Source organism: Mesoplodon mirus (genome assembly GCF_964341445.2).
Source record: "Mesoplodon mirus genome assembly, chromosome: 18".
NCBI lineage: Eukaryota > Metazoa > Chordata > Mammalia > Artiodactyla > Ziphiidae > Mesoplodon > Mesoplodon mirus.
Window position 1 is genome coordinate 39862349 of NC_138994.1, and position 25030 is coordinate 39887378.

The 25030-nt window shown below is 41.8% G+C and overlaps 1 protein-coding gene across 4 annotated transcripts in view; it reads right to left on the minus strand.

The window, feature by feature from the left end:
• Window positions 1-4046: 4046 nt before the first annotated feature.
• The window catches only part of AKAP10 (A-kinase anchoring protein 10), a 54399-nt gene continuing 33415 nt past the window's right edge, over window positions 4047-25030 (minus strand). Inside the window, exons 9-15 of one of the 4 annotated variants that reach the window (XM_082605269.1) lie at window positions 24804-24948; window positions 22455-22628; window positions 17237-17346; window positions 14317-14399; window positions 9328-9380; window positions 8610-8705; window positions 4047-5454 (exon numbers count right to left, since the gene is read on the minus strand). In XM_082605269.1, the coding sequence (XP_082461395.1) occupies window positions 5449-5454; window positions 8610-8705; window positions 9328-9380; window positions 14317-14399; window positions 17237-17346; window positions 22455-22628; window positions 24804-24948 (667 nt within the window). In that variant the 3' untranslated portion in view covers window positions 4047-5448. The other 3 variants (XM_082605270.1, XM_082605271.1, XM_082605272.1) reach the window with 3 other exon arrangements.

The following is a 25030-nucleotide window of genomic DNA, read 5'->3' on the forward strand; positions in this document are numbered from 1 at the left end:
AGGGTGGGCAGTGTCTGCTCTGGGGACAGGCCCACAGCTGGCCCCCAGGGAGCGTGTGCTGAAGGGAGAAGACAGAGGAAGGGGAACAAGGCACCCGAGCCCTGCGGGAGGGACCTGAAAAGAGGCACCAAGGGAGAGGTGGCAGGAGAGGCCTGGTCAGGGCCTCGGGGGCAGGTGGCATCGAGGACCTGGGAGACAAGCTGGAAGGAAGTGGGCCAGGCAGGATTTGTGCAAAAGCTTCCACCGGGACTCTGGTGTGACCCACCAGCCCAGACTCAGCCCTGAAGGGATGACACGTGCACTGTCCTCAGCAAATGCACTGGGGGCCGAGGCTGGTCTGGGCCTCTTCCAAGCCTCACCCCCGGGGGAGACACCTGCCTGGACGGCCTCAGACCTGCCCAGGCAGACAGCGGGTTGGCGTCTGGGTCCCCTCGGCTTTGACAAATATCTGAATATGGATAAAGGATTTATGTGCTTGAGTGAATGAGTAATAGGTCTCAAACTACACTTCTGTGTAATGTGGGCACGCCCAATAAAAGGGAATGAAAACATGCGTTTCCCAATTTACAGGAAAGGTTCTAAGGCCGTGATTCTCAAAAGTGCGGTCTCATGAGCAGCAGCAGCTGGGAATTTGCTAAAATGCAAATTCTCAGGCTCCATCTCAGGCCTACCAACTCAGAAACTGTGGGCAGGGGGGAGGGGTGGAGGCCCAGCAATCCATTTTCACATGTTCTCCAGGGGATCCTGATGCACACGGAAGTGTTTAGAACCACTGCTTTAAGCTAATGGAATGTTTTTAATGGCTGCCTGGACTTGATCCCCCTGGAGAATTCCTTTGCCTCCAGAGCCTCAGTCTCCTCATTTACAATGAGGGAAAAGTACACACTTACAAGATTATCACACGGGTTCCATGAGACGGTGCCCGGCACACGGCAAGTACTCAAGTGCTGGTTATTCTCGTTAAAGGAGAACTCGGAAGGGGCTGATCACCTCTTGGCATCAGCTCAGTAGTGAGCTGGGTTTTCTAAGCTTGGGGTTTTTATATCACCTGCGTGTCATAGCTCTACATTGGTCCCCTTGTTTCTAGCTTCTAAGGCTCCACGTTTCCCAGAGCTCTGCAGAGAGCCCCATGGGGCTGTGGCTGCTCCTAGGCCCACCCGAATTAGAGAGCAGCCTGAAGGGCCCGGGGTCAAGGTGCCCACCCCTCGCTGTCAGCCAGGTGACAGCGAGGAAATGGAGCCTCACAGCCACCGGCCCTCTGGGGGCACGTGGAAGGGCGTGGACAAGAGGTCATGAAACCTGGTGACCTCTGCCAGGAAGGGCTTTGGAAGGGTGTTAAATCACTGGCTCAAAGGGCTGTCTTGAGTGAAAAATACCAGCACCCACTTCAGATGAACCTCCAACCTCTACCTCCTCGGTAGAATGGAAGCTCCAGGGGGCCCAGAGGTTTTTTTTACCCCTTCTTGTGTCCTTGCACCATCAACACTTTGTAGGTGAACACCTGCTAACCCGGCAGCTCTCTCATTAGAAAGAACAAAGGGCCCTTTGCCAAGATGGGGAGCTCTGCTTGGTCTGGAGGCCCAGCTCGAGCCGTTCCATGAGGTGCCTGCGGGTGGGGTTCTTACCGGGATGGAGGTGGAGGCCGGCTTGGGATCATTTCGGGCTAAGCCTGGCGGCTATTCAAGATCGGGGAGTCGGGCGTCCGAGGAAACGCCACCGTCACAACCCTCACTTGCTCCTTGGCAAATGCCTGCTGCCTTTGGCTGAATGCAAGCCACTCTTTTCGGGCACCTGCCCGCCCACTGCCGACAGGGTCCAGCCACCCCTGCCTGGGCTCACGAGTGCTCCCTCAGGGGGAGCTGAGGAGCAGCCCCATGGGTGCCCCATCGTGCCCGGGCAGTGCGCCGGCCAGAGGCGGCAGCGTGGAGGGAGCAGACGGGCTTTCCTCTGTGGTCACGAATGCACTCCAGGCTTTTGCTGGCCCTTTCCACCACCCCCCCGAGTCCGCGTAGGACCCCACTTCCTACTCTTGAGCCCAAGCAGAGGCCTCCGCGGCGTCCCAGGGCTCATCTGCAGAGGGCCCCGCACAGCAGCTGTCCTGGTGGGTCTCTGAAGCTGTAACCTTGAACGTCCTGCTGGAACTTACTCCTGCTCCCGGCCCCAGCCAACGGCCAGACACCTTGCCTAGTACGTAGAAATGGTCAGCGCTTACAAAGTTTGTGATAATCATTGCCCTCCCTCATTTGAAGTTTTTATCACTCATTAACAGAAATGCCCTTCTATTTCTGGGTTTTATTGTAGGTGCTGAAAGGGGGAATGGTGTTTATCCTTCAGAAGGAAGTTGGGAAGCGTGCAAGGGCCCTGGTCCAGAAGGTGACCATCCGACAAAAGGCCAAAGACCTGCCCTTTTCCCAGGCCTGAGTAACTCCCCCCTGGAAAAATGAGGGAGTGTCTTTTTACTGAAGAAAAATTCTCCAGAATTCACCAGTATTTTGCAAACATGCTGAGCACATGTGATCATTAGTGATTACAGCAAGCTGGTAGTATTGTAGTCAAAGTCCTTTTGGTTGTGCAAAGGAAAAACTCCCTTCAGACTGACTTTTAAAAAGCCAAAGTGCATCCTAAGGATACCCGAGGAATTGATGGAGTCCAGGGCAAGGATGCAGGACTAGAGCCAGAAACCTTCACCACCTCCAGGCTACAACGCAGCTGCTCTCACCCACTTGCTCTCGTGTCTGTTATTTCTGCTTGTACAGATCTCTGCTCGTTCACGTGGCACCGGCTCAGGGGTCCTGACTTGCAAGTGCCCCATACGTGCTATCACCCCAGACAAGAACGGGGATGTCTCCTGCTCTTTGCAAAATTCTTTGGATAAAGAATGTTCTTGGGCCTGTTTGGATCGGGAGAAGATCAACCCTGGTCCAATCAACTGGTGTGCAGGGGAGGGGAGGGCCGAGGTCCTTGTGTACAAACAGGCTCCACAGCACGGTAATGAGAGAGGCGCCCGCCGCTTCAGCAGTGCTTAGCTATCAGTACTTAAAACAACAAAGACGTCTGCACTTTTCTATTCAGAGCGACCTTCACCTCCAAATTCTTACTGAACTAGCCAAAGCTTCAGAAACGTAAATTACTTACATTTTACAAACGTCTACTGAATGCTGAAACCCAAGTAGAAAAGGTTACAAAAAGTTGCTCCCTGTTTTATTGCTCTTCACTGGGCTAGGCTGATACTTGTTTTTTTAAATTTTCATCACATCTTACATGAGTGATGAAGACACGCCCAGTTACAAAAGGTACCCCTTTTCACTAACTATTTTTTTTTAACAATATGCATTGATATCAACATCATGATAAAGCCGGATGTTCAGTTGATTCACTGAACCTATAAAAACCCTGCCAGGGAATCCTATTTTGTGGGCATGCCACACAGAGCCTGGCACTCGAGGTCAGATGATTCCAATCCTAATCTGAAAATAAGTGCAAGGAGCTCCGTGAGAACATATGTCTTGTCTGGCTACCAGTTTCAGGCCACACTTTGCTTCTGTGTCCTACAGTGGGCGGGGCAGAAAAAGTAACCCAGTCTCAAACTTGCTATTCTTTTCCTTTTAAGAACCTTAGAACTCCCGACATCTCTAGCTCCAAAGCACACAATGCACACAAAGACATGACTGGACAGTATCTTAACTGAAAGCACTAGTTTAAATAGCCTAGAGTCTTACGGAAAATGTTATTCCAAACCATGCAGAGGCAGCAAGAGTCACCCAAAACCACAGTTTATTCTATGACCTTTATATTGCTTTTCTGTTATTTAAAGGTTGAAGCAAAGTGAAGTGGATGGAAATATTCTGTTAAAAGAACAAAGTGAGTCAATCACAGCATATGCATCTAATAACACCTCAGGTCTATGCCATATGCTCCAAACACAAGGCTGAGTCCAGGAGTGGCTCATGTTCTGGGTTCTTGTAAAGCAAATGGAAATATCGGGAAGAATCAACACATCTCAACAGAGGAGCCATAAATGCCCTGAAAGCAGAAAGTTGACACAATTTTAAATATAATTCATATATATATTTTAAAATCAAACACAATTAAATAGAATACGGTTTAAGTACATGAATACTTCGCTTCAGAAGAATAACAGAGGTGGTACATAGTACCAAAAACTCATACACAGCCTTTCTGCTTCTTCTGTTGATGAAACAGTGCGTGTCTATACAACCAAATATTGCAGTGGAATAAATTCTCTGTTCATTCAAGACTTTCTCAAGGACAGAGGTGATAATTATATATTCATATGTGTATATATGTATTTTTTGCCAAGTCTGAGCAAAAGCAGTAACACCTAAGAGAACGTTCTTTCCCTCCAACAGTCCGTGTGGTGAGGCAGCGCTGGCACTGCCTGCATGGAGTGTGCTGGCCGACCAGGTGGCCCCGCCCATGGCAGCGAGGACCAGACCCTGAAGCTGACCAAGTGGAAGTGCAGGGAGGGGCCTCTCGTTACCCCACAGACAGAAGAAAAAGGCCACAACCTGCACACTTCCCAGCGCAGAGCAAAGAAGAGGAGAGAGTCAGAGCTGAGTGCCTCTCTGTCCCCACACCTGCCCGCCCGCCTTCTTTAAAAACTCTACAATCTGGGAATAAACATTTTGTTCAAGGAGCCACAGGGGAAAACTGGAGTGATGGCTGTTGCACATCCCTTTCCACAATTACTCTGAGGGGAGGTGACGTCACCGGAGCCCAGAATCTCGGAGGAGCAAGTCCTACCACTTGCAGCGCAGAGGCTCGCCCTTCCGGCAGCGGGGGAGCTGGTGTTAAGAGTACTGCGTCTCAGGAGCAATTGAAACGTGAAAACCATACACTGTCGCCAAAGGGGAGGACAGTGTCACCAAGACTTGACCCACGGCCCGTTAGCTTCCTTCCAAATTAACGCCTCTGTGCAGACCCCGCTCCCCGCAAGAAAAGCCACCTGCTGGCACCACACCGCCTGGCTCCTGAGGGGCCGACTCCCCTGCCTGTTCAGGAGACCAAGCGAAGCCCCTCTGGTACCCGCTGTCTGATGCTGTTGGGGTGGGTCACCGCCAAGGGAGGTGCATCAAATACCGGCTCTACGCCTCTGTGTCTCCCGTGGCGTGTGGCCCCTGCCTATCCCAGTGGACCAACACTCTTCCACACGTGGGTTATTGCCATTGGAAAACTAGTCACTCTCTAGTAATGTAAACAACACCACTCTGTCTCTACAACTTTCACTGTGTGATCATCACGTGCAGGTATGTCTACACGACACTCTGCCGACGGTGGAAGTCTAGGATTGTCTGCCAGTCTTTCTTGGGAACAACAGTGAGAAGAAATACAGAGCTCTGTTTTCACTGGCTGTGGGGAAGAATCCAACCAAAGGAAAAAAGTTCTCCTATTTTCCAAAAGCAGATTTCCTTTATCTCAGGTCTTGAGTCATAGCTGATGAAAGAAAGGAAAAGAAAAAGGTAAGGTACATTTCTACAACCAGTGACACATTACCATCGCAGATTAAGGAAGAAGGGCACCAACACTTACACTTAGTGAGCGCCTGCTATATACCAGCGCTCATGACAGCCAGGACCTGACGACAGTCACAGGAGGTAAAATGCCCTAATTAGCTTCATTTACAGCTGAGTGAATGGAAGCCTAAGGAGGCCAAGCAACCCACCTGAAGGTTATATAACGAGGACTGGCACCCAGACTTGCTTTTATCTTTCCGTTTTGGCAACAGATATTAGAACGAAATATCTACTTTTTGACACATAATTCTGCTTCTAGGAATTCACTCTAAAGCATACTCATAGGAGAGGGCAAAGACTTACATACAATTCATCAAAGTATTGTTTGTAACAGGGAACGATCCCAAACGACCTAAGTGACCATCCACAGGGGACTCATTAGATGAAGACAGGGCCATAATATGGAATGCGCCAAAGCCTTTAGAAAGAAAACAGAGAGCTTTGATCTTCTGGCCTCCTAAGACCAAGCTTCTGAGGCTGAGTCCTCTTTTTCACTGCACTGGGGAGGAAACAAACATCACAGAAGACATGGTCCCTGCTGTTTGTGAGATGGGACATAAACACATGAAACAATTCAGTAACGCTGTGAGGTCATTTACATTAAATGCCCAAGTGCTTTCTATAGACAAATGTAGAGTAGGTGATTCAAAGCAGAGAGGTATCCACAGGGGTTAAAGAGGGGTTGGGTACTCCTTTGTGGGTGCAGGACTTCTCACATTCACACATTCATGGAATGAGAATTACAGGGAATCTTATGAGATTTTCTTGTCCAACTTCTCTGATCTACTGATAAGGAAATGAAGGGACCGGAGAAAATTAACTTGCAAAAGGTCACACATACTAAAAATGGACTGAACAAGGTCTGCCGGCCTACTGCTTTTTCCATACCAATACACTGCTGATTCCTAAAGGACAGACAGGACAATCATCTTGGCCAGCCAAAGAGAAGGTCTAGCAAGGTTAAAAGCAAAATATATCTGTGTATCTTAGAAATGAAAAGCATATGGTAATAAAATCTGAACACACAACTCCAAGGAAAAGCCTTAAGTTTGAACATCTGCTTTCCAAAATGGTTTCTAAAGAACATTTTCATATTGTCAAACATTTGATCATCAACATGACAATGGGGAATCACAAAAATAACTACCTTGCACTTCTTTATACACCTTTATCATGTTATTTGCTATTCTGGGTTTGACTGAGCCAGTGAATATAGGCAAAAATTATCACCCTTATATAGAAAAGAGGATGGAATCCGCAGAAGTAAACAGAGCTTTGGTATGAATCAGCTCAGTGAAAAGTTCAAAATTAAACCAAGCTCTGGTAATAACAGAGTAAAAAGCTGGCTACAAAGTTAGCAAGGAAAGGTGATGCTGGACCCAAACCTAAGTTCACGCCTCCATCTGAATACAGGTGACTAACACAGGTAACTAACACAGTGTTGCTAACTCCTGATAAAGTAGACGACAGAAGAGTTCAACACCTTCACAAAGAGTCTGAGCAGAGGTTCTCCTATCACATGAAGTCTTTGTGAGTCAACTCAAGTTACAGAAAGCAAAGCTGGTGGAGGAACTGGGAGTCTTTGCCTGAAGAGATAACTGGGGGTGCTAAGTGGCTGCCTCCAATCTGCTGGGTTATTTGTGTGGCTCTTGTGGGCACAGCTGGTGAAGCCATAGAAAAACAGAGGATTTGGTTGGGGGCAAGTCAGAATTTCCTAACGATCACTGTTGCTGACCTCCAGGTGAAGGTGGCAGATCGATCACAACCATTCAACTCACTCCTTCCTAAAGCAGTACGTAAAAAAATAACCCAAACAAAAACACCAAAGTCACATGAAAGGGAAAAGTGAGAGAAGAGGCAACAACAAAATGGAAGAGTGTAAATGACTTAGTAGATCCAAGAAAAAAAAGTAATTGATATTCACCTTTATCTTTATTACTTCCTTCTTTCTGCTTTCTTTGGGTTTCATTTACTCATTTTCTAGTTTCTTAAGATAGAAGACTGTGACTTTTCCTCTTGTCTAATATAAATATTTAATGCTATAAATTTACCTATAAGAAATGATTTAGCAGTATCCCACAAATATAGTTGTCCCTTAGTAATGGTGGGGGATTGGTTCCAGGACCCCTGCAGATACCGAAATGCGAGAATGCTCAAGTGCCTTATATAAAATGGCACAGTATTTGCATATAACCTACACACCTCATCCTGTGTATCTGAAATCACCTCTAGCTTACTTATAATACCTAATTCAATGCAAATGCTATGTAAATAGTTGCCAGGCCACGGCAAATTCAAGTTCTGCTTTTTGGAACTTTATGGAAAAATTTTTTTTTTCTAATATATTTTTGATTCGTGGCTGGTTGAATCCATGGATGTGAAACCTTCAGATGTGGAGCCCACGAATAGGGAGGGCAGATTCTACTATGTTGTGTTTTCAGTCCAAAATATTTTCTAATATTCCTTTTGATTTCTTCTTTGACTAATGGGTTACTGAGAAGTATGTTGTTTAATTTCAAAATATTTGGGGATTTTCCACATATCTTTCTTTCTCTTTTATTTTTTTTTTGGCTGTGCCACACAGCTTGTGAGATCCTAGCTCCCCAACCAGGGACTGAACCCAGGCCCTCAGCAGTGAGAGCCCAGAATCCTAAGCACAGGACACCAGGGAATTCCCTCCACATATCTTTCTGTTACTGATTTCTTGTTTAATTCCTTTATGGTCAGAGAAGAAACTGTATGCTTTCAATCCTTTAAAATTCATTGAAAGCTTACAGTTTGTCCTCCCTACACTTTGGAAACTGCTCCTGGGAAGTGAACTAGGGATCATCTCAATGTTACCTTCCTTTCAAGGATTAAAGTCCTCTACTGCCTGTTGTCTAATATCTGGAAAGAGCTGTTTCATTGAGTTTGTCAGTTTTCTAGTTGTTTATAATGAGAGGGCAATTCCTATAGCAGTTAACCCTTCAACGGCAGAAGCAGAAGCTCCCTTATGCCCTTTTAAATCTGTGTGTCTCTGGGATCTAGTTCTCTTCAGTTTTACACACGCTAGATCAGAACCCAAGTCATCCTTACCTTTGTGGACTTCTCTAGCGGCTGATCGCACTGTGCCTGCTGCATAACGTCACTGACTATCATTTTAGCGATCTTCCAAGCTAGCTCTTCCTGGGCCTATAAAAGTAATTAAACTGTTGATAATGGTTATTCACCAGAAGAATCAGCAAACATTATTAATGTCCTAAACACACCTGTATATGCATATCATTTCTACGTATTTGGGAAGAAGCACATTCCCATGTATGAAAGGACCTGGGCCACCCTCTGGTTGTGATATATTAACATGCTCTTCACTGTCTATCCGACATCCTGACTATTTTCATGTTACGCGGTCAGAACAAAACATCTTTCTTTTTCCACTCTCATCTTTCAATGTACTTAACTATTCAAAAAAGCAAGCCTCTACTTCTGAAAGTATAACTGACAGTGAGGAAGGAAACATTTGAGCTTTTGTTTCTATACTGATTACTGGTGCCTGCTGATTAATGGAAACTTAACTGCTTGGATATTTTTCACTGGCCAGAGTCTCTGGACTGAGGATACCTCCACTGCCTCTACCAGGCAACTGTGAGATGCTAGGAAGGGCCCACCCCTTCTTGTTACCTCCTAGATAAGGAAGCAGTGATGTACCATGCTGCTTAAGCAAGGGAACTAAGGAAAGAGAAAACTGGAAACCTTGCTGAGAGTAAGTGTCCCTTATAAACAGGAATCTGTTTACACTAAAAGCAGAATTTACCTCATCAGTATTTCCTTGCACCCATTTCTTCATAGCTTGAGAGAACATGGATCCTAGTAAACAAAGCCAAAGTTGAATGTAGACCTCATGCATAATTTTACATTAAAAAAGTGCTCTTGTTTAAACATCTATTCCCCAGCTTTTTTTTTTTTTTTTTTTTTTTTTGCGGTATGCGGGCCTCTCACTGTTGTGGCCTCCCCCGTTGCGGAGCACAGGCTCCGGATGCGCAGGCCCAGCGGCCATGGCTCACGGGCCCAGCCGCTCCGCGGCATATGGGATCCTCCCAGACCGGGGCACGAACCCGTATCCCCTGCATCGGCAGGCGGACTCTCAACCACTGCGCCACCAGGGAGGCCCTATTCCCCAGCTTTTAAAAGATTCTTTTTTTAAATATTTATCTTTTAAAAAAGATACTATTTTTGGGGTACAGCCTCACCCCAAAATTAAGGAATATTACCATTAATAAAAACTGATTATATTGGCTCCTATCATAACAGAGTATTTAACTTGCAAATATTATGGTTTGAAAAACTTTGAAAAGCTGTTTTAGAGCTCCAGATTTTTCTTCTATTCTCCTCACTTGATGAAAGAAACTATCATCTAGTGTTAAATTTGCAGTAAACATTCAAAGATCAAATAAAACCATGACCAGGATCTGGTCTTGAGATAAGAATCTAGCAATACATCAGGAGATGTCATGTATATAAATCTTTCAGATCAGCTCCTATACAAAAGGGCTTCCAGTGCAGATTATGCTGCTACGTGCTGGATCTCTGGTCTGTGTAAATTTGCTGGGTAAGATCATAGTTTTAAACACCCATGCTCCGTCCAGGCCATAATACAACTCAACTTCCCAGGGGACACACAAGCCTATCTACACCTGTACTCTAGATGCTGAGGAGTCACCAAGGACGTAGGCTAGCCTCTATTTCCAGGTATAAAATACACAGCTTATCCTTTCATTAATACATATAGGCTCACATCCTAACTTTGCCTTAAACCAAGTGGTTGGTAGATTATTCCTTAGGCAAGATCCTGATTAGTTCAATGACTGGGATACGCTATAGTAAACTGTAGCATTCATGAAAAAAACAAAACCTGGATCCTTTCCCCTTAATATATTTAATTAATTAATTAATTAATTAATTAAAACAATGGCTTTCTTTCTTTTTTAAATTATTATTACAAATTTATTATTTATTTATCTATTTATTTTTGGCTGCATTGGGTCTTGGTTGTTGTGCATGGGCTTTCTCTAGTTACATCGAGCTGGGGCTACTCTTAATTGCGGCGTGTGGGCTTCTAATTGCGGTGGCTTCTCTTGCTGCAGAGCATGGGCTGTAGGCGTGCGGGCTTCAGTAGCTGCAGCATATGGGCTCAGCAGCTGTAGCACACGGGCTCAAGTGCTCCGCGGCATGTGGGATCTTCCCGGACCAGGGCTCGAACCCGTGTCCCCTGCCTTGGCAGGCGGATTCTTAACCACTGCGCCACCAGGGAAGCCCAATATTTTGTATTATTAGCTAAAAGTCTGAACACTGATCTAGTTAAATTTTATAGCCAAGCAGAGCCAGCAGGGCCACAACATTACATGCTCTGCCTATAGTCTCACCCCTGCCGTAATGCTCTGTCCTCGGGCTCCCCTGCGGTCACCCTGTTGGCAGCCTACTTGTGAACACTCCCTCCTCCTCTTCTAATGCCCTGTCTTTGACTCTTGTGTATCCCTGCCCCCTTTAACAAGGAGCTTCATCAGGATTCCATTCCCTTCAGCACTTTCTCTCTGGGGCATCTCATCCCCTCCTGTGGCTTTAACTTCCTTCAAAATGCAAATAACTCAAAAACTTGTCATTGGGTGTCAAACCAATACTTACAAATTGTCCCAAGGCATCTCAAACATAACATGTTCCGAGTTGAGCTCTTCTATCTCCCATGTACTCTTTTTCTTGTAGCCTCTATCTCAGAAATTAATTTAATCCTCTATTAAAAATTAACATCATAATGCTTCATCTAGAGAACCGATATTAGAAAACTCATCTGCTTTCCTCATTTGCTCTCTGTATGAAATCTGTAACCAAATTCCACCTTGGATGTAGTCTCCTGAATTCCCCCTTGGAAGTCTTATAAATCTGACCTTCTAGTTCCTGCTACCACTACCTATCCTTGGATCCTCTTTTTCTTCTATCTACATTACTAGCAAATTATACTACCTGACTACTACCTGAATCTCTGATACCAGTCTCTCCCCAACTCCAATTCATTCGCAGACTACAGCCAGAAAAATGCATCTCACTGCACTCTGCTTAGAAATCTCTGGTGCTCAACAGACAGTACCGCAGGCTTCTTTGTATGACATGCGCGGGCTTTCACAGTGTACACGCCGCTCTATCTCCCACCACTGCACCGGGGCACGAGGAGACTGCCACTGCAGGGACTACCTTCTCACAACATCCTCTACAATTCCTTCTTGTTACACTTTCTCCTAGATGATGTGAAGGTAACTTTAAAAATTACCTTGCTTGCCCTGGAAGCAAAGTTCTCATATTCTCAGGAGCTTCTGAGATACACCCGCCCCAAAACGTAGCCCTTTCTTCTGTGCTGTACTATCAGAGCTTTAAAATCCAAAATGACACTACAGGTTGGTAAATGACTGACATTCTTTGCAGCTGCCCTCATCGAGAAAGGGGGAGGGAGCAGAGCTGAACTGTAAACAACCGCTGTCAACGTGGTATTCTGAACCAAAGCTCGAGGCTGCGCTCTATCTGCTCTGTGATCCCTAACGAGTTACAGTTTCCCCGATCCTCAACTTCTTCACCTGTAGAACAAGAAGGCGGTACCCACAGATGTATCATCTAAGATTCGAATGAGCCAGGGCTTGGTCCCCCATTCTGCTCAGGTGTCTACTCAAAATGCTACTTCCTCAGTGAGACCATTCCTGACAACCACTTCTAAGACAGCACTACCCACCACTCTTCCAGTCCCTCACTCTGCTTTTATGTCTGTGTATAAACACAGACAGACACACACACGCACACTGTACTTATCTGTTTACTGTCCCTCCACTATAATGTTAGTTCCATGAGGGCAGGAATCTTATTTTCTTCCCAGTATTTAGAGTGGTAGATGCATATAGTAGGCACTCAAATGTTAGAATGAATGAACAAATGAATAATATGAAGAGACTGAATGAATAGAATAAGCAGAGACAGTGATTTGGGGAAAAGTTTTTTGTACATCTTACCTTCATCTTTGCTCATATATCTTTAATATATCTTAATTCATATAATACAAAAACAAACTGCAAACACCCAACACCTATTCTCTGGAGCAGCAGCACCTCATGAGCTGTCAATGGAATAAGACCAGCTTCAGAAAAAAAACCCCAAACAGCTCAGAGACTCTATTACTACTGGAGACCCCATTACCATCTCTGACAGAAGCTACCTGATGACAGTGGAGGCCTTCCTGACCGATACCTCCAGAGGCTGTCCAGCACTTTCTCTACACCTAGGCCACCACTGATCTCTTCCTAGTATTCATCTTCTACCCAATAAAAGACACTACTGGACTGTAAGTTTCTTAACAACAGGCTCTGTATCTTCTAACTGCCCCGTGAGTCTGAGTGCACGGAGGCACTCAATAATTATTTACAGAATGAGCTGTGCAGACTTCCTTCGGTCTTTACACTTGCCCAACTGTGTACCTCAGGCTTCTCTGGCTAAATAGGAAATAAAATCAATTTTTTGGATAAGCTAATAAAGACAAATAAGTTAACAGGCCCTTTCCTGGTTTAAATTATTTCAACAATTGTTGCACTTTTTGCTTACTCTGTTAATTTATATCTGACCCCAAAGTAGATTATTCATCAACATAAAAGTGGTGCAGGGCTTCCCTGGTGGCGCAGTGGTTAAGAATCCGCCAATGTGGGAGACATGGGTTCGAGCCCTGATCCGGGAAGATCCCACATGCCACAGAGCAACTAAGCCTGTGAGCCACAACTACTGAGCCTGTGCTCTAGAGCCCGTGAGCCACAACTACTGAAGCCCACGCGCCACAACTACTGAAGCCTGCGCGCCTAGAGCCCGTGCTCCGCAACAAGAGAAGCCACCACAATGAGAAGTCCGTGCACCACAACGAAGAGTAGCCCCCACTACCTGCAACTAGAGAAAGCCCACGTGGCAACGAAGACCCAACACAGCCAAAAATAAACAAACAAACAAACAAAAATCTAAAGTTAGTAACTATTAAAAAAATGTGGTGCAAATCATTACCTAAACAATTCGTGTATTAAAAAATAAGATAAACAGAATAGAAATGCAGTTCAATTCAATAGGAAGACTGCCAATAGCTCTTAATTTTAAACACACTTATCAAAAGGGAACATTTTCTTCTAACAAAAGTTAGTATCTTTTACTCAAGATAATACTGTCAATCCAATCACACTGAAAAATTTCTAGATATTATCTGAATGGACCCACAGTGGTTTCCTAAATCTTCCTGTGTAAACCAACTGTTTGGAAGCTGAGCTCAGTCACAAAGAGTATGTCTGTGTTTAACTCTTGGAATTAACCAAGCACTCTTTTGCTGATTAAACAAAGGATTTCAATTTCAACCTATTGATATTTTCCACATATATTTCATAATAACTTTCAGCAATTTAGAGGAAATTTAGTAAAATAAAGGGTATCAAGATAAGCCTCAAGTCCAACCTGGATTGGGTATTTTGCCTTTAAATCAAAAGGTGAAGAGTATCTTTTCATGTAGATGCGCCTTCTGTAATGGTAAAGCAAGTTCAGTAACTTCTGATTCAGAGAGAGACTGTACTGAGCCCTGATTACACGAAGCCCTTGCACTCGCTCATGACTATAAACACAAGGTCAAAGAGATGGCAGTTATTTTGCAAAATAAACAGTTTAAATCTTCAATGATCCTTTACTTACAGTCAATGACTAATGTGAGTAAAGGCTTGATACAATGTATAAAAACACCACAAACCTTTCGATTTCTTTACATCAGGTTCAGGCTCAGATTCTCGGATGAACTGCCCCAAGTCACTAACTCTTCCAAATGTCATCTTCCTAAATAAGTATGAAAAGAACATACTTTCTAAAAATCAATTTAAAATTAAAAAAAATTAATTTGTAAGCATTTTTCTAGATCTAGAAAGCTAGAAATACAATTTATATCTACCCCATGTTACTCAAAGTGGGGCTAATTTCAAAAAGAACTGTCCCCACAGAAAGCAATCTTTAATTCAATGCAATTCCATTCAAAATCCTCAAAAAGTTTATGAAACATGAGTTAACAGATAACTCACAGTTCTAAAATTCATACAGAAAAGGCACAAGCATAGCCAAGATAATTTTGTAAAAGAAACAAAAAGGTAAGACTTCCCCTAACAAGATAAAAATATAATTATATAATTATAAAGCTACAGTAATAGAAAGCAAAGTTAAAAGGCAAAGAACACAGTGAGAGGTCTTATTTTTAATAGATGCAGTAACTGATACTTAATAACCAGAAACATACAGAATTCCAACAAACCACTAAGAAATTACCCAACAAAAAAATGTGAAAAAGAGATGATAGTCAATTCACAGAAGAAAAACCTGAACAACCAACAAACAGGACAAAAGAAGCTGAATCTCATAAACAACAAACCCAGATTGGTAAAACATTTAAAGTCTGATATTATTTATTGTTGACAAGGATGTGGGGAAAATTAGTAACTTTATTAATGATTGGTAAGAATATAAAATGTACAGATCCGTTTAAAGGTAAACTGTAAATTGGTTAAGGGCTATGAAAATTTTAAATCTGCTTCTTGGTACAAGGAAATATAAAAGGAAGTCTTTGTTATACTGTATATCACAGTAAAATTGCAAGCAATTTAAATAACCCATTAATACCAAAATAGCCAAATAGTAACATACCACATTATGGAAGATTTTGCCACAGTTATGAGCTATAATTAATATTATTTATGGAATACTACAACATAGTTAAAAATGAGGTAAATATGTACAGACTAACATAGAAAAATCTCCAAACTCACTATGAGTGAAAGCACAAGATACAGCACAGAGTATAACATCAGTTACATAAAAATAAGCAAACAAAAATATACACCATAACATAACAGTGATTATCCTGAGAAGGAAGGGGGGAAAATAAGCATTGGTGTGTAATCAAAGGGCACATTAGCCTTATCTGTAAATTTAATTTTTATAAGAAGAGATTAATATATTTGTAATTAAAAGTTAAAAGGAGAAAAAAGAATCTTACGATGCCTATATATTATTTCATTTCTGGCAAAGTGAATCTTATTTTAGAGACAGCCTTCCTAATAAGTCATCAATGAATATATGGGTGCCAATACAACTGATACAAATTTGTTTGCCTTTAGAAAAATTTCAGGAAGATGCTAAAACCATAAAACTAAAACAAACACTGAAAACTATCTCTAAAGATGGAGAAAAATAATTATTTCTCTATTTATGACCCATTTTATAAATTAAAAAATATGTATTTACACACTATATATATATTTTACAAATTTAAATTTTATAAATTAAAATATATTTATTTTACACACAAAAAAACTATAGAAGTAAAACATCTTGCAATTGATAGACTTTCTTAAGTCAGGTTTAAAATAAATGAACCAAGCATTCCTTAAGAATAAATATCCTCTTTGGGAATTAACTCATTTAGGCTTACTGTCCACCATTTCCTAAAATAAGAAATAAAGATTACTACAACACTGATACAGCTGAAGACAATGTGGTCAAAATAACCTTCTATTTACTTAAAAGTATTTTCCAGACTTCTTAGTCTCCCAAATATCAATTTACTTTCTGGTAAAAGCAATTAAACATGTTGAAATCCCTTTTTTATGGTACTGCCAGGACTGGGGTGCGATAATCATGCCTTTACACAGGTTTCTGTGTTTTCAAGCCATCTTTAGGGAAGAGGAAGTGATTTTATGATTTGATCTGTGGTAAGGATCAAGAAGTGCTGTAACACAGGAATCACTGTCTTTCTGTTACAGGATAAAATAAACAACCAAGTTAATTCTTAAATACAAAGGAATCATTTTATTCCATTTTTCCAAGTATAGTTGGTTCTCCGTATCTGCAGGTTCCACATCCACAGACTCAACCAACTGCCGACTGAAAACTGTAGGAAAAAAAAAGCCAGAAAGTTCCAAAAAGCAAAACTTGAATTTGCTGTGCATTCCAACCATTTACATAGCATTTACATTGTATTTACAACTATCTACATAGCACTGACATTTTATTAGGTATTATAAGTAATCCAGAGATGATTTATACAGGTTTAAAATACTAGGCCACTTCCTATAAGGAACTTGAGTATCCTCAGATTTTGGTATCCAAGGGGGTCCTGGAATCAATCCCCTGCAGTTACTGAGGGATAACAGTAATAGTTATACAGTCCATGATAAATGATATTGGCATCCTTGTAGTTTAGTTTTGGTTTTAAGACAGAGACTTTGAAATAGTTAACTATGAAGCCAGTGAAATGTGGAAGAGATAGCCTAAAACACACTATGTAAACATGACACTCATCAGAGTCGTATATGGTGGTAGAATAATGATGTCAATGATATTTACCGAGTGCTCACTGACATCCAGCAATGTTTTAAATGCTTTTCACATATTATCTCATTTAATCCCCTCACCAGCCCAAGGAAGCAGGAATATTATCCTCATTTTACACATGAAAAACCTGAGACACAAAGAGGTTAGGTAGCTTGCCATAAGCAGCTGAGCCAAGATTGAAACCCAGGAAGTCACTCCTGAGCCTTCATCCTTAACCATGCTCTACTGCACTGCAGGTATATTCAAGAGAGTAGAAAACAATTTTTAAATTAAAAAATAAAAAAGATGCTCACCCTGCATACGTCCGTTGATACAAAGATTCTGGATCCAGACTTGCAGCATCCACAATTATCGCTTCATCAAAATTTTTCAGAATTTTAACACTGGCTTTTTTCACACTAGACTACAACAGAGATTGTGAAGTTAGTAGTATGTTATCCAGGAGTCAAATAGTCCTGGGTTTGGAATGACAGATTCGTACAAAATCTTCAGTGTTTGAAACACATGCACTTTTCACTCAACCCTGTCACTAATGAGATGTTTAACAGCAATGATTCTGAAATGTCATCTTGAACATAACTACAGGAGGGAGAAGCACAACACTAAAGCGTACGACACATGCATCTGTGTGGCAAATGTATTTTCCTTAATGACTGAAGTTCCAACAAACGTGCTTACGTTCCAAACGGGCAAAACTCCCATTCTTCCAGGCATATGTATCTTGCCTAATAAATGTAAAGCCCAACTTTTACAGGATAAACATGAATGCTTTTGATTCTCAGTGTGGCCATGTGACAAAAGAGAAGATAAAGGAAACTTTCTAAAATGACCAGCATTCTACCTCCTACTCCTCATGCCCACAAAAAAAAAAAAGCAAGTCAGAATTGGTACTTTTGTGAAATACGGAGGCATAGGTTGACCCAGAAATTCCACTTCTAATAATTCAATTATAGACAGACTCACACTTATGCAAAATGACTTATACACAGGAGTACTTATTGCAGCACTGTTTCAAGTAACAAAAGACAGGAATACATTTAACATCCATGATGAAAGCATAGGTTAAATTAAAAAAATAACTGAACAGGGCTTCCCTGGTGGCACAGTGGTTGAGAGTCCGCCTGCCGATGCAGGGGACACGGGTTCGTGCCCCGGTCCGGGAAGATCCCACATGCCGCGGAGCAGCTGGGCCTGTGAGCCATGGCCACTGAGCCCGTGCGTCCGGAGCCTGTGCTCCGCAACGGGAGAGGCCACAACAGTGAGAGGCCCGCGTATCACAAAAAAAATAAAAAATAAAAATAACAAAAAAAAAATAACTGAACAGACACTTATAGAACACTCTACAGTAGGGGTAAAAAGGGCTCTCTTTACATGCTGAGAAAGGCACATAATTAAAAAGAAAGAGGCACCAGAATAAAAGAACAGAGAAATACTTCCATGAGGCCACTGAGGTAAGATACCAAAATGAGATATCACTAGTAAAGAAAACTACAGACCACTATCTCTTAGGAGTATAGATGCAAAATCCTCAACAAAATACTAGCAACATATACAGATAATTATATACCACAACTAAGTGGAATTTATCCCAAGAATACAAGGTTGGTTTAACATCTGATGATTCATTAATGTAATACACGGTAACAACAGAGTAAATCCCCAAAACGCACATAATCCCCTCAACTGATACAGAAAGAGCATCTGACAAAATCCAACAGCCTTTCATGATAAAAAACATTCAACAAATTAGGAATAGTAGGGAACTTCCTCAACTTGATAAAGAGCATTCATGAAAATCCCACACATCACAATAAATGATGAAAAACTGAAAGCTTTCTCCGAGAAATCAGGAAAAAGACAAAGATGCTCACTTTTACCACTTCTATACTGCAAGTTCTAGCCAGAGCAGTTTAGCCAAGAAAAGGAAATAAAAGGCATCTAAAGTTGATAAGAAAGAAAACTATTACTATTCGCAGATGACAAGATCTTACATATAGAAAATCCTAAAGAATCCACAAGAAAACTATTAGAGCTAACAAATGAATTTAGTAAAGCTGAAGGTACAAGATAAACACACGAAAAGCAGTTACATTTCTATACACTTAGTGAACAATCAGAAAATGAAATTAAGAAAACAATTTCTATTTATAATAGCATTGAAAATAATAAAATACTCAGGGATAAACTGACTCCAGGAGGTGTAAGAATTGTACACTTCAAACTACAAAACACTGCTGAAAGAAATTAAAGATGGCCTAAATAAATGGAATGACATTCCATGTTCATGGACTGTAAGACTTAATACTGTTAAGATGGCAATACTCCCTAAAGGAATCTACAGATTCAGTGTAATCCTGACCAAACTGTTAAAGCTGATCCTAAAATTCACACGGAACTACAAGGGACCCAAATAGCCAAAACAATCTTGCAAATGAGAAAAAAAAACAAAGTCAGAGGACACACAGCTCCCGATTTCAAAACAGAGCCTGCAAACCACAGTAATCAAAACAATGTAGTACTGGTCTAAGTACAGACACAGAGATGACGGAGTAGAGCTGAGAGTCCACAAGTAAACCCATCTATCTAAGGTCAAATGATTTTCAACAAGGGTGCCAAGATCAGTCAACGGTGAAAGAGTAGTTTCTTCAAAAAGTAGTGCTGAGACAACCAGATATCCACATGCAAAAGAATAAAGTTGAATCCCACTTCACATAATATATAAAACTAACTCAAAATGGATCAAAGGCCCAAAACTCTTAGAAGAAAACAGGTGGGGGGCTTCCCTGGTGGCGCAGTGGTTGAGAGTCCGCCTGCCGATGCAGGGGACACGGGTTCGTGCCCCGGTCCGGGAGGATCCCACATGCCGCGGAGCGGCTGGGCCCGTGAGCCGTGGCCGCTGAGCCTGCGCGTCCGGAGCCTGTGCTCCGCAGCGGGAGAGGCCACAAGAGTGAGAGGCCTGCGTACCGCAAAAACAACAACAACAACAAAAAACCAGGTGGGTATGGGGAGTAACTACTTAATGGACACGAGGCTTCCATTTGGGATGATGAAACACTGTGGTGATGACTACACAATACTGTGAATATACTAGTGTCACAGAATTGTGTACTTTATAATGCTTAAATTTATGTTAAGTGAATTTTACCTCAATTAAACAAAACTATTTCTAAACACGATGAACAAGTTGAATGTGAGACTGGGAAAACAATTACATTTATAATAGCATCAAAAAGAATAAAACATTTAGAAATAAATTTAAGAAAAGAAATACAGAATTATACTTGAAAACTACAAAATATTGTTAAGATGGCAATCCTCACCAAATTGATCTATGGAGTCAAAGTACTCCCTCCCTATCAGAATCCTGACTAGCTTTGTCCTAGAAATTGACAAGCTGATCCTAAAATTCACATGGAATTGCAAGGGACCTCAAACAGTCAAAACAATCTTGAAAAAGAACTAAGTTGGAGGACTCTCACTTCCTGATTTCAAAACTTATTACAAAGCAACAGTTACCAAGACTTGAGTAACAGATATCATTCGACCCAGCAATCGTACTCCTAGGTATATATATACCCAAGAGGAATGAAAACCCATATCCACACAAAAATTGTACAGTAGCATTGTTCATAACAGCCAAAAGGTGGAAACAACCCAAATGTCGATGAGCTGATGGATGAACAAAGTGTGGTGTGTCTATACGGTGGAATATCATTTGGCCATAAGAATGAACAAAATTCTACTACATGCTAAAAACATAGATGAACCTTGAAAACATGCTAAGTGAAAGAAGCTGTCATAAAGATCACATATCATATGGTTCCACTTATATGAAATGTCTGGAATAGGCAAATCTATAGAGACATAAAGTTAAAGTAGATTAGCAGTAGCCTAGGGCTGGAGGACAGAGGATTAGGAGGGTGATAGTTAAAGGATACAAGGTTTCTTTCTTGGGTGAAAAAATGTTCTAAAATTAATTGTGGTGAGAGTTTAGCAACTCTATAAACATACTAAAAAACCACTGAATTATACAGTGTAAATGGATAAATTGTATGGTATGTGAATTATATCTCAATAAGGCTCTACAAAAAAAAAGAGAGAGAGAAAAAAAAGAAAAGAGGAGGATAGTGACTGGAAGGGGGGACGAGAGTTTCTGACATACTGGTAACGCATCCTGTTTCTTGATCTGGATGCTGGTTACATGGGTTAGGTCTGCTTATCGAAATTGTTGAGCTGTATGTAGTTATGAAATGTAGAGTTTTCTGTATATGTTATTATAGTTCAACCAAAAATGTAAAAATACATTTTATGGTTAGCACCTAGACCTTTTAAGTACCTAAATAAAAACAAAGCATTCCAGCTTATATCAAAAAACGAAATGGCAACCACACTCAGCAGGTCACCTCCTATGCAACCTCAAAAAGAGGAAAAGGTACTGAGGACAGACAGCCTTGTTGATGGCAATAAAACTGTACTGTCTTAAAAATTAAGAAAATTTATCCAAGGCCCAGGGTCAAAAATTATTTGCCAATAGTGATGAGAAAATAATTATGCTATATTATTAAACTTATGGTGGAAAAAACTAGACAGAGAATACATTCATGGCTCTGCCACTTACTGTGTGACTTCAATAAAATCAATTAACTTTTTACTACCTCCTTACTCTGTTCTTGGGCATAACCCACTTAGTGTGATTTTGCAGACAGTCAGAGAAGGCCTGATGTATGAAAGCACTCCAAAAACACAAAAAAGGCTAAGGAAATGTACAATGGCATTATAGTTCAAAATGAAACCAAAAGCCCTTCAGTGAAATATTAATAAATCTAGGAGTTCACTCAATTATTCTCTAAAAAAGCATTCCAAATTTAGTTACTAAAATTTCCCAAATAATTATACAAACAACTTTTCGGAGGCTATAAATATGTCATGTAATTTGATTATTTAAAGCAACAGTTGGGCTTCCCTTGTGGAGCAGTGGTTAAGAATCTGCCTGCCAATGCAGGGGACACGGGTTCAAGCCCCGATCTGGGAAGATCCCACATGCCACAGAGCAACTAGGTCCGTGCGCCACAACTACTGAGCCTGCGCTCTAGAGCCCAAGAGCCACAACTACTGAAGCCCGGGCGCCTAGAGCCCCTGCTCTGCAACAAGAGAAGCCACCACAATGAGAAGCCCGCGCACTGCAACGAACAGTAGCCCCCGCTCACTGCACTAGAGAAAGCCCGCGCACAGCAACAAAGACCCAACACAGCCATACATACATACATACATAAGTAAATAAATAAGTGTTTAAAAAAATAAAGCAAGAGCTGCAGTGTCAAGTAGAATAATGGTCTGACATCTTACAATATGACACACTGTTAATCATCACAAAGACTTTGGTTAGCATATATAGTAAGTAGGCTAATTTTATCTCTCCTTTGTTTCTTCTACCACCTAAAAGCTACAAACGGGATCTGATGCTAAGATCTGAGCGAAACAATCCTGGTGCAGAGGCACAGGGGTCACTACCTGCATGGCAGAGCTGTCGGCCGCCCCGGGGTGGGAGTCCTCAGTGGGGCCAGCAGAGCCCAGAGCCGTCAGCAAGACACTTCCTCCCAGGAACTCGTCTCCACGAACCGAATGGATGAGATCATTCAAATATTTATAATAAAGGTTGCTGGACAAAAAGCCAGGCAAAAATACCTGAAGAGAGGATACAATTTATTTTAAAGTTGAAATCAAATACACTAAAACTTTATTTTACAATAAAATTTTACCTTCAATGCTACCAGTTAGCACACATGATTTTACTCCTCCTCTTACACTGCAAGTATTATCCCTCTGTACACAGCTCACATTGTAACTAAAACTACAATGTGTACAATTTATAGATTTTTTCCCCCAGAAAACTTGCCATGAAACTACTGAATGGACTTGATTATCTAGACTTCTTAGATACCAGGGAGGGATCTAATTTGAAACTAGATTTTTCTTGTTTGTTATAAATATTGAAGTCTTTGTGTATATACTGATTTTCACTTTCAGTCGGATTTCCTTAAGATAAATTACCAGGAGTGTGATTCCTAAGTTAAATGATATGAACATTTTAGCTTTGATAAATGTGGAGGATGTATCACTAGCGTTATCAAGGCATCTGTTTTGACATGGGCTTCCCAACACTGGGTTCTGTCTTTTCAAATAGTTGTTAAATAAATGTCTAATGGTACATGGATGCTTTTATTTCCATTTAAAAATTATTAATGATGTTAAGTTCCCATCTTTATTATAGGCATTTCCTATTACCAACTTTTCCTTCACAGCATTTAGCACAACTGTAAATATTTACATCTGTGTTTAATATGTGCTCTCCTTATAGACAGAGCTCCAGGAGGGTAGAAGCTATGTTTCTTTTTTTGTTTACCCCATAACAATACCTAGCAGAGAAATACTCAAAGTATTAGGGAACGAAGCATACATATCTTTTTCCCATTTACTTACTTGATAGTACTCTTAAAAATTAAAATTAGTATAAGTTCCCTAGATACACAGTAAGAAATATTTTTACATTTTGTTTTTCTCTGTATTTTAACTTTATTACCCAGAAAGTTTACATGCTTTATATGATACATATCTTGAACTTTTCCTTTAAGATCAGAAAATTTTAATTTTAATCATGAAAAAATTATCGACCCTGGACAATAGCCGATAGTCTATCCAGTTTACCACCAGCCTGTCAACAATTTGATTTTTTTTTTTTTTTTTTGCGGTACACGGGCCTCTCACTGTTGTGGCCTCTCCTGTTGCAGAGCACAGGCTCCGGACGTGCAGGCTCAGCGGCCATGGCTCACGGGTCCAGCCGCTCCGCGGCATGTGGGATCCTCCCGGACTGGGGCACGAACCCGTGTCCCCTGCATCGGCAGGCGGACTCTTAACCACTGCGCCAACAGGGAAGCCCAACGATTTTTTTTTTTTTTTTTTTGCGGTATGCAGGCCTCTCACTCTTGTGGCCTCCCGCTACGGAGCACAGGCTCCAGACGCGCAGGCTCAGCGGCCATGGCTCACGGGCCCAGCCACTCTGCAGCATGTGGGATCTTCCTGGACCGGGGCACGAATCCGTGTCCCCTGCATTGGCAGGTGGACTCTCAACCATTGTGTCACCAGGGAAGCCCAGATTTGATTTTTATATGTAACTCCTCCATATTCCCGAAATTCAGTTTTTATGTGTGGTATCATGTGGCAGTGCTTACTTAATCCCTTTCCACCTAGATGCACATAACACATATGAGCAAAATAACCTCATGGGCTTATCCTGGGCTCTTGCAATTCCTAGTAAAATCTGCTTTAGTTCATCAGAAGAACAACTGATTCACAAATTGTAACACTTTATTAAGCAGCTATTAGTGATATCCTATAAGTGATCATGACACAGAAAACTAGTGCTCCCACCCTGTTGGAGAGTTTTGGTGACATATTTGGACCATCCCTAAGCTAACTTTGCTCAATACTAATTATCTAACAGATGTTCTAATAGCAGCAGTAATAGCAGTTAACACGTTTTCACGCTTACGTCACTAATGAGCACTCTCCACGTCGTACCTCATCTTCATCCTCAAAATAACTCCTACGTATCTGGATTAGCCCCATTTCACAGAGGAGGAAAAGGGCATTAAAAGACTTCAGTAGCTGTCTGAAGTCACTCAGCCTATGAAGGTTAACATTAATACACACCAAGTCAGACTCAAAGCCCCCGCCCTCATCACTGCTGCACTGCTTCAACTTTCCACTGTTCTGTTCTGTTTGCTTTTTCCCATGTTCTATTTTCTGAGTTCCACCAGTTAAAAACTTCTTGTAGTTTAACGCGTTTCAAGTTTTGGTTACCTTCTCCATGGTTGTCCAGGCCTGACGTAATGGAGTGGTGAAACAGTTAGGGAGTGGTCCACCTTCCCTGCAGATGTTGGATTCAATTTCCAGTCGTACGACATCATCGAATCCAAGAGGATGTGTGGCCTGGAGGGAGAAGTACCTATGGCAGAAAGACAGCCAAAGTAAACCCCAACTTCACAGCAATCATAAGCAATTTCTGGCACCTACACCAGAGGACCTTC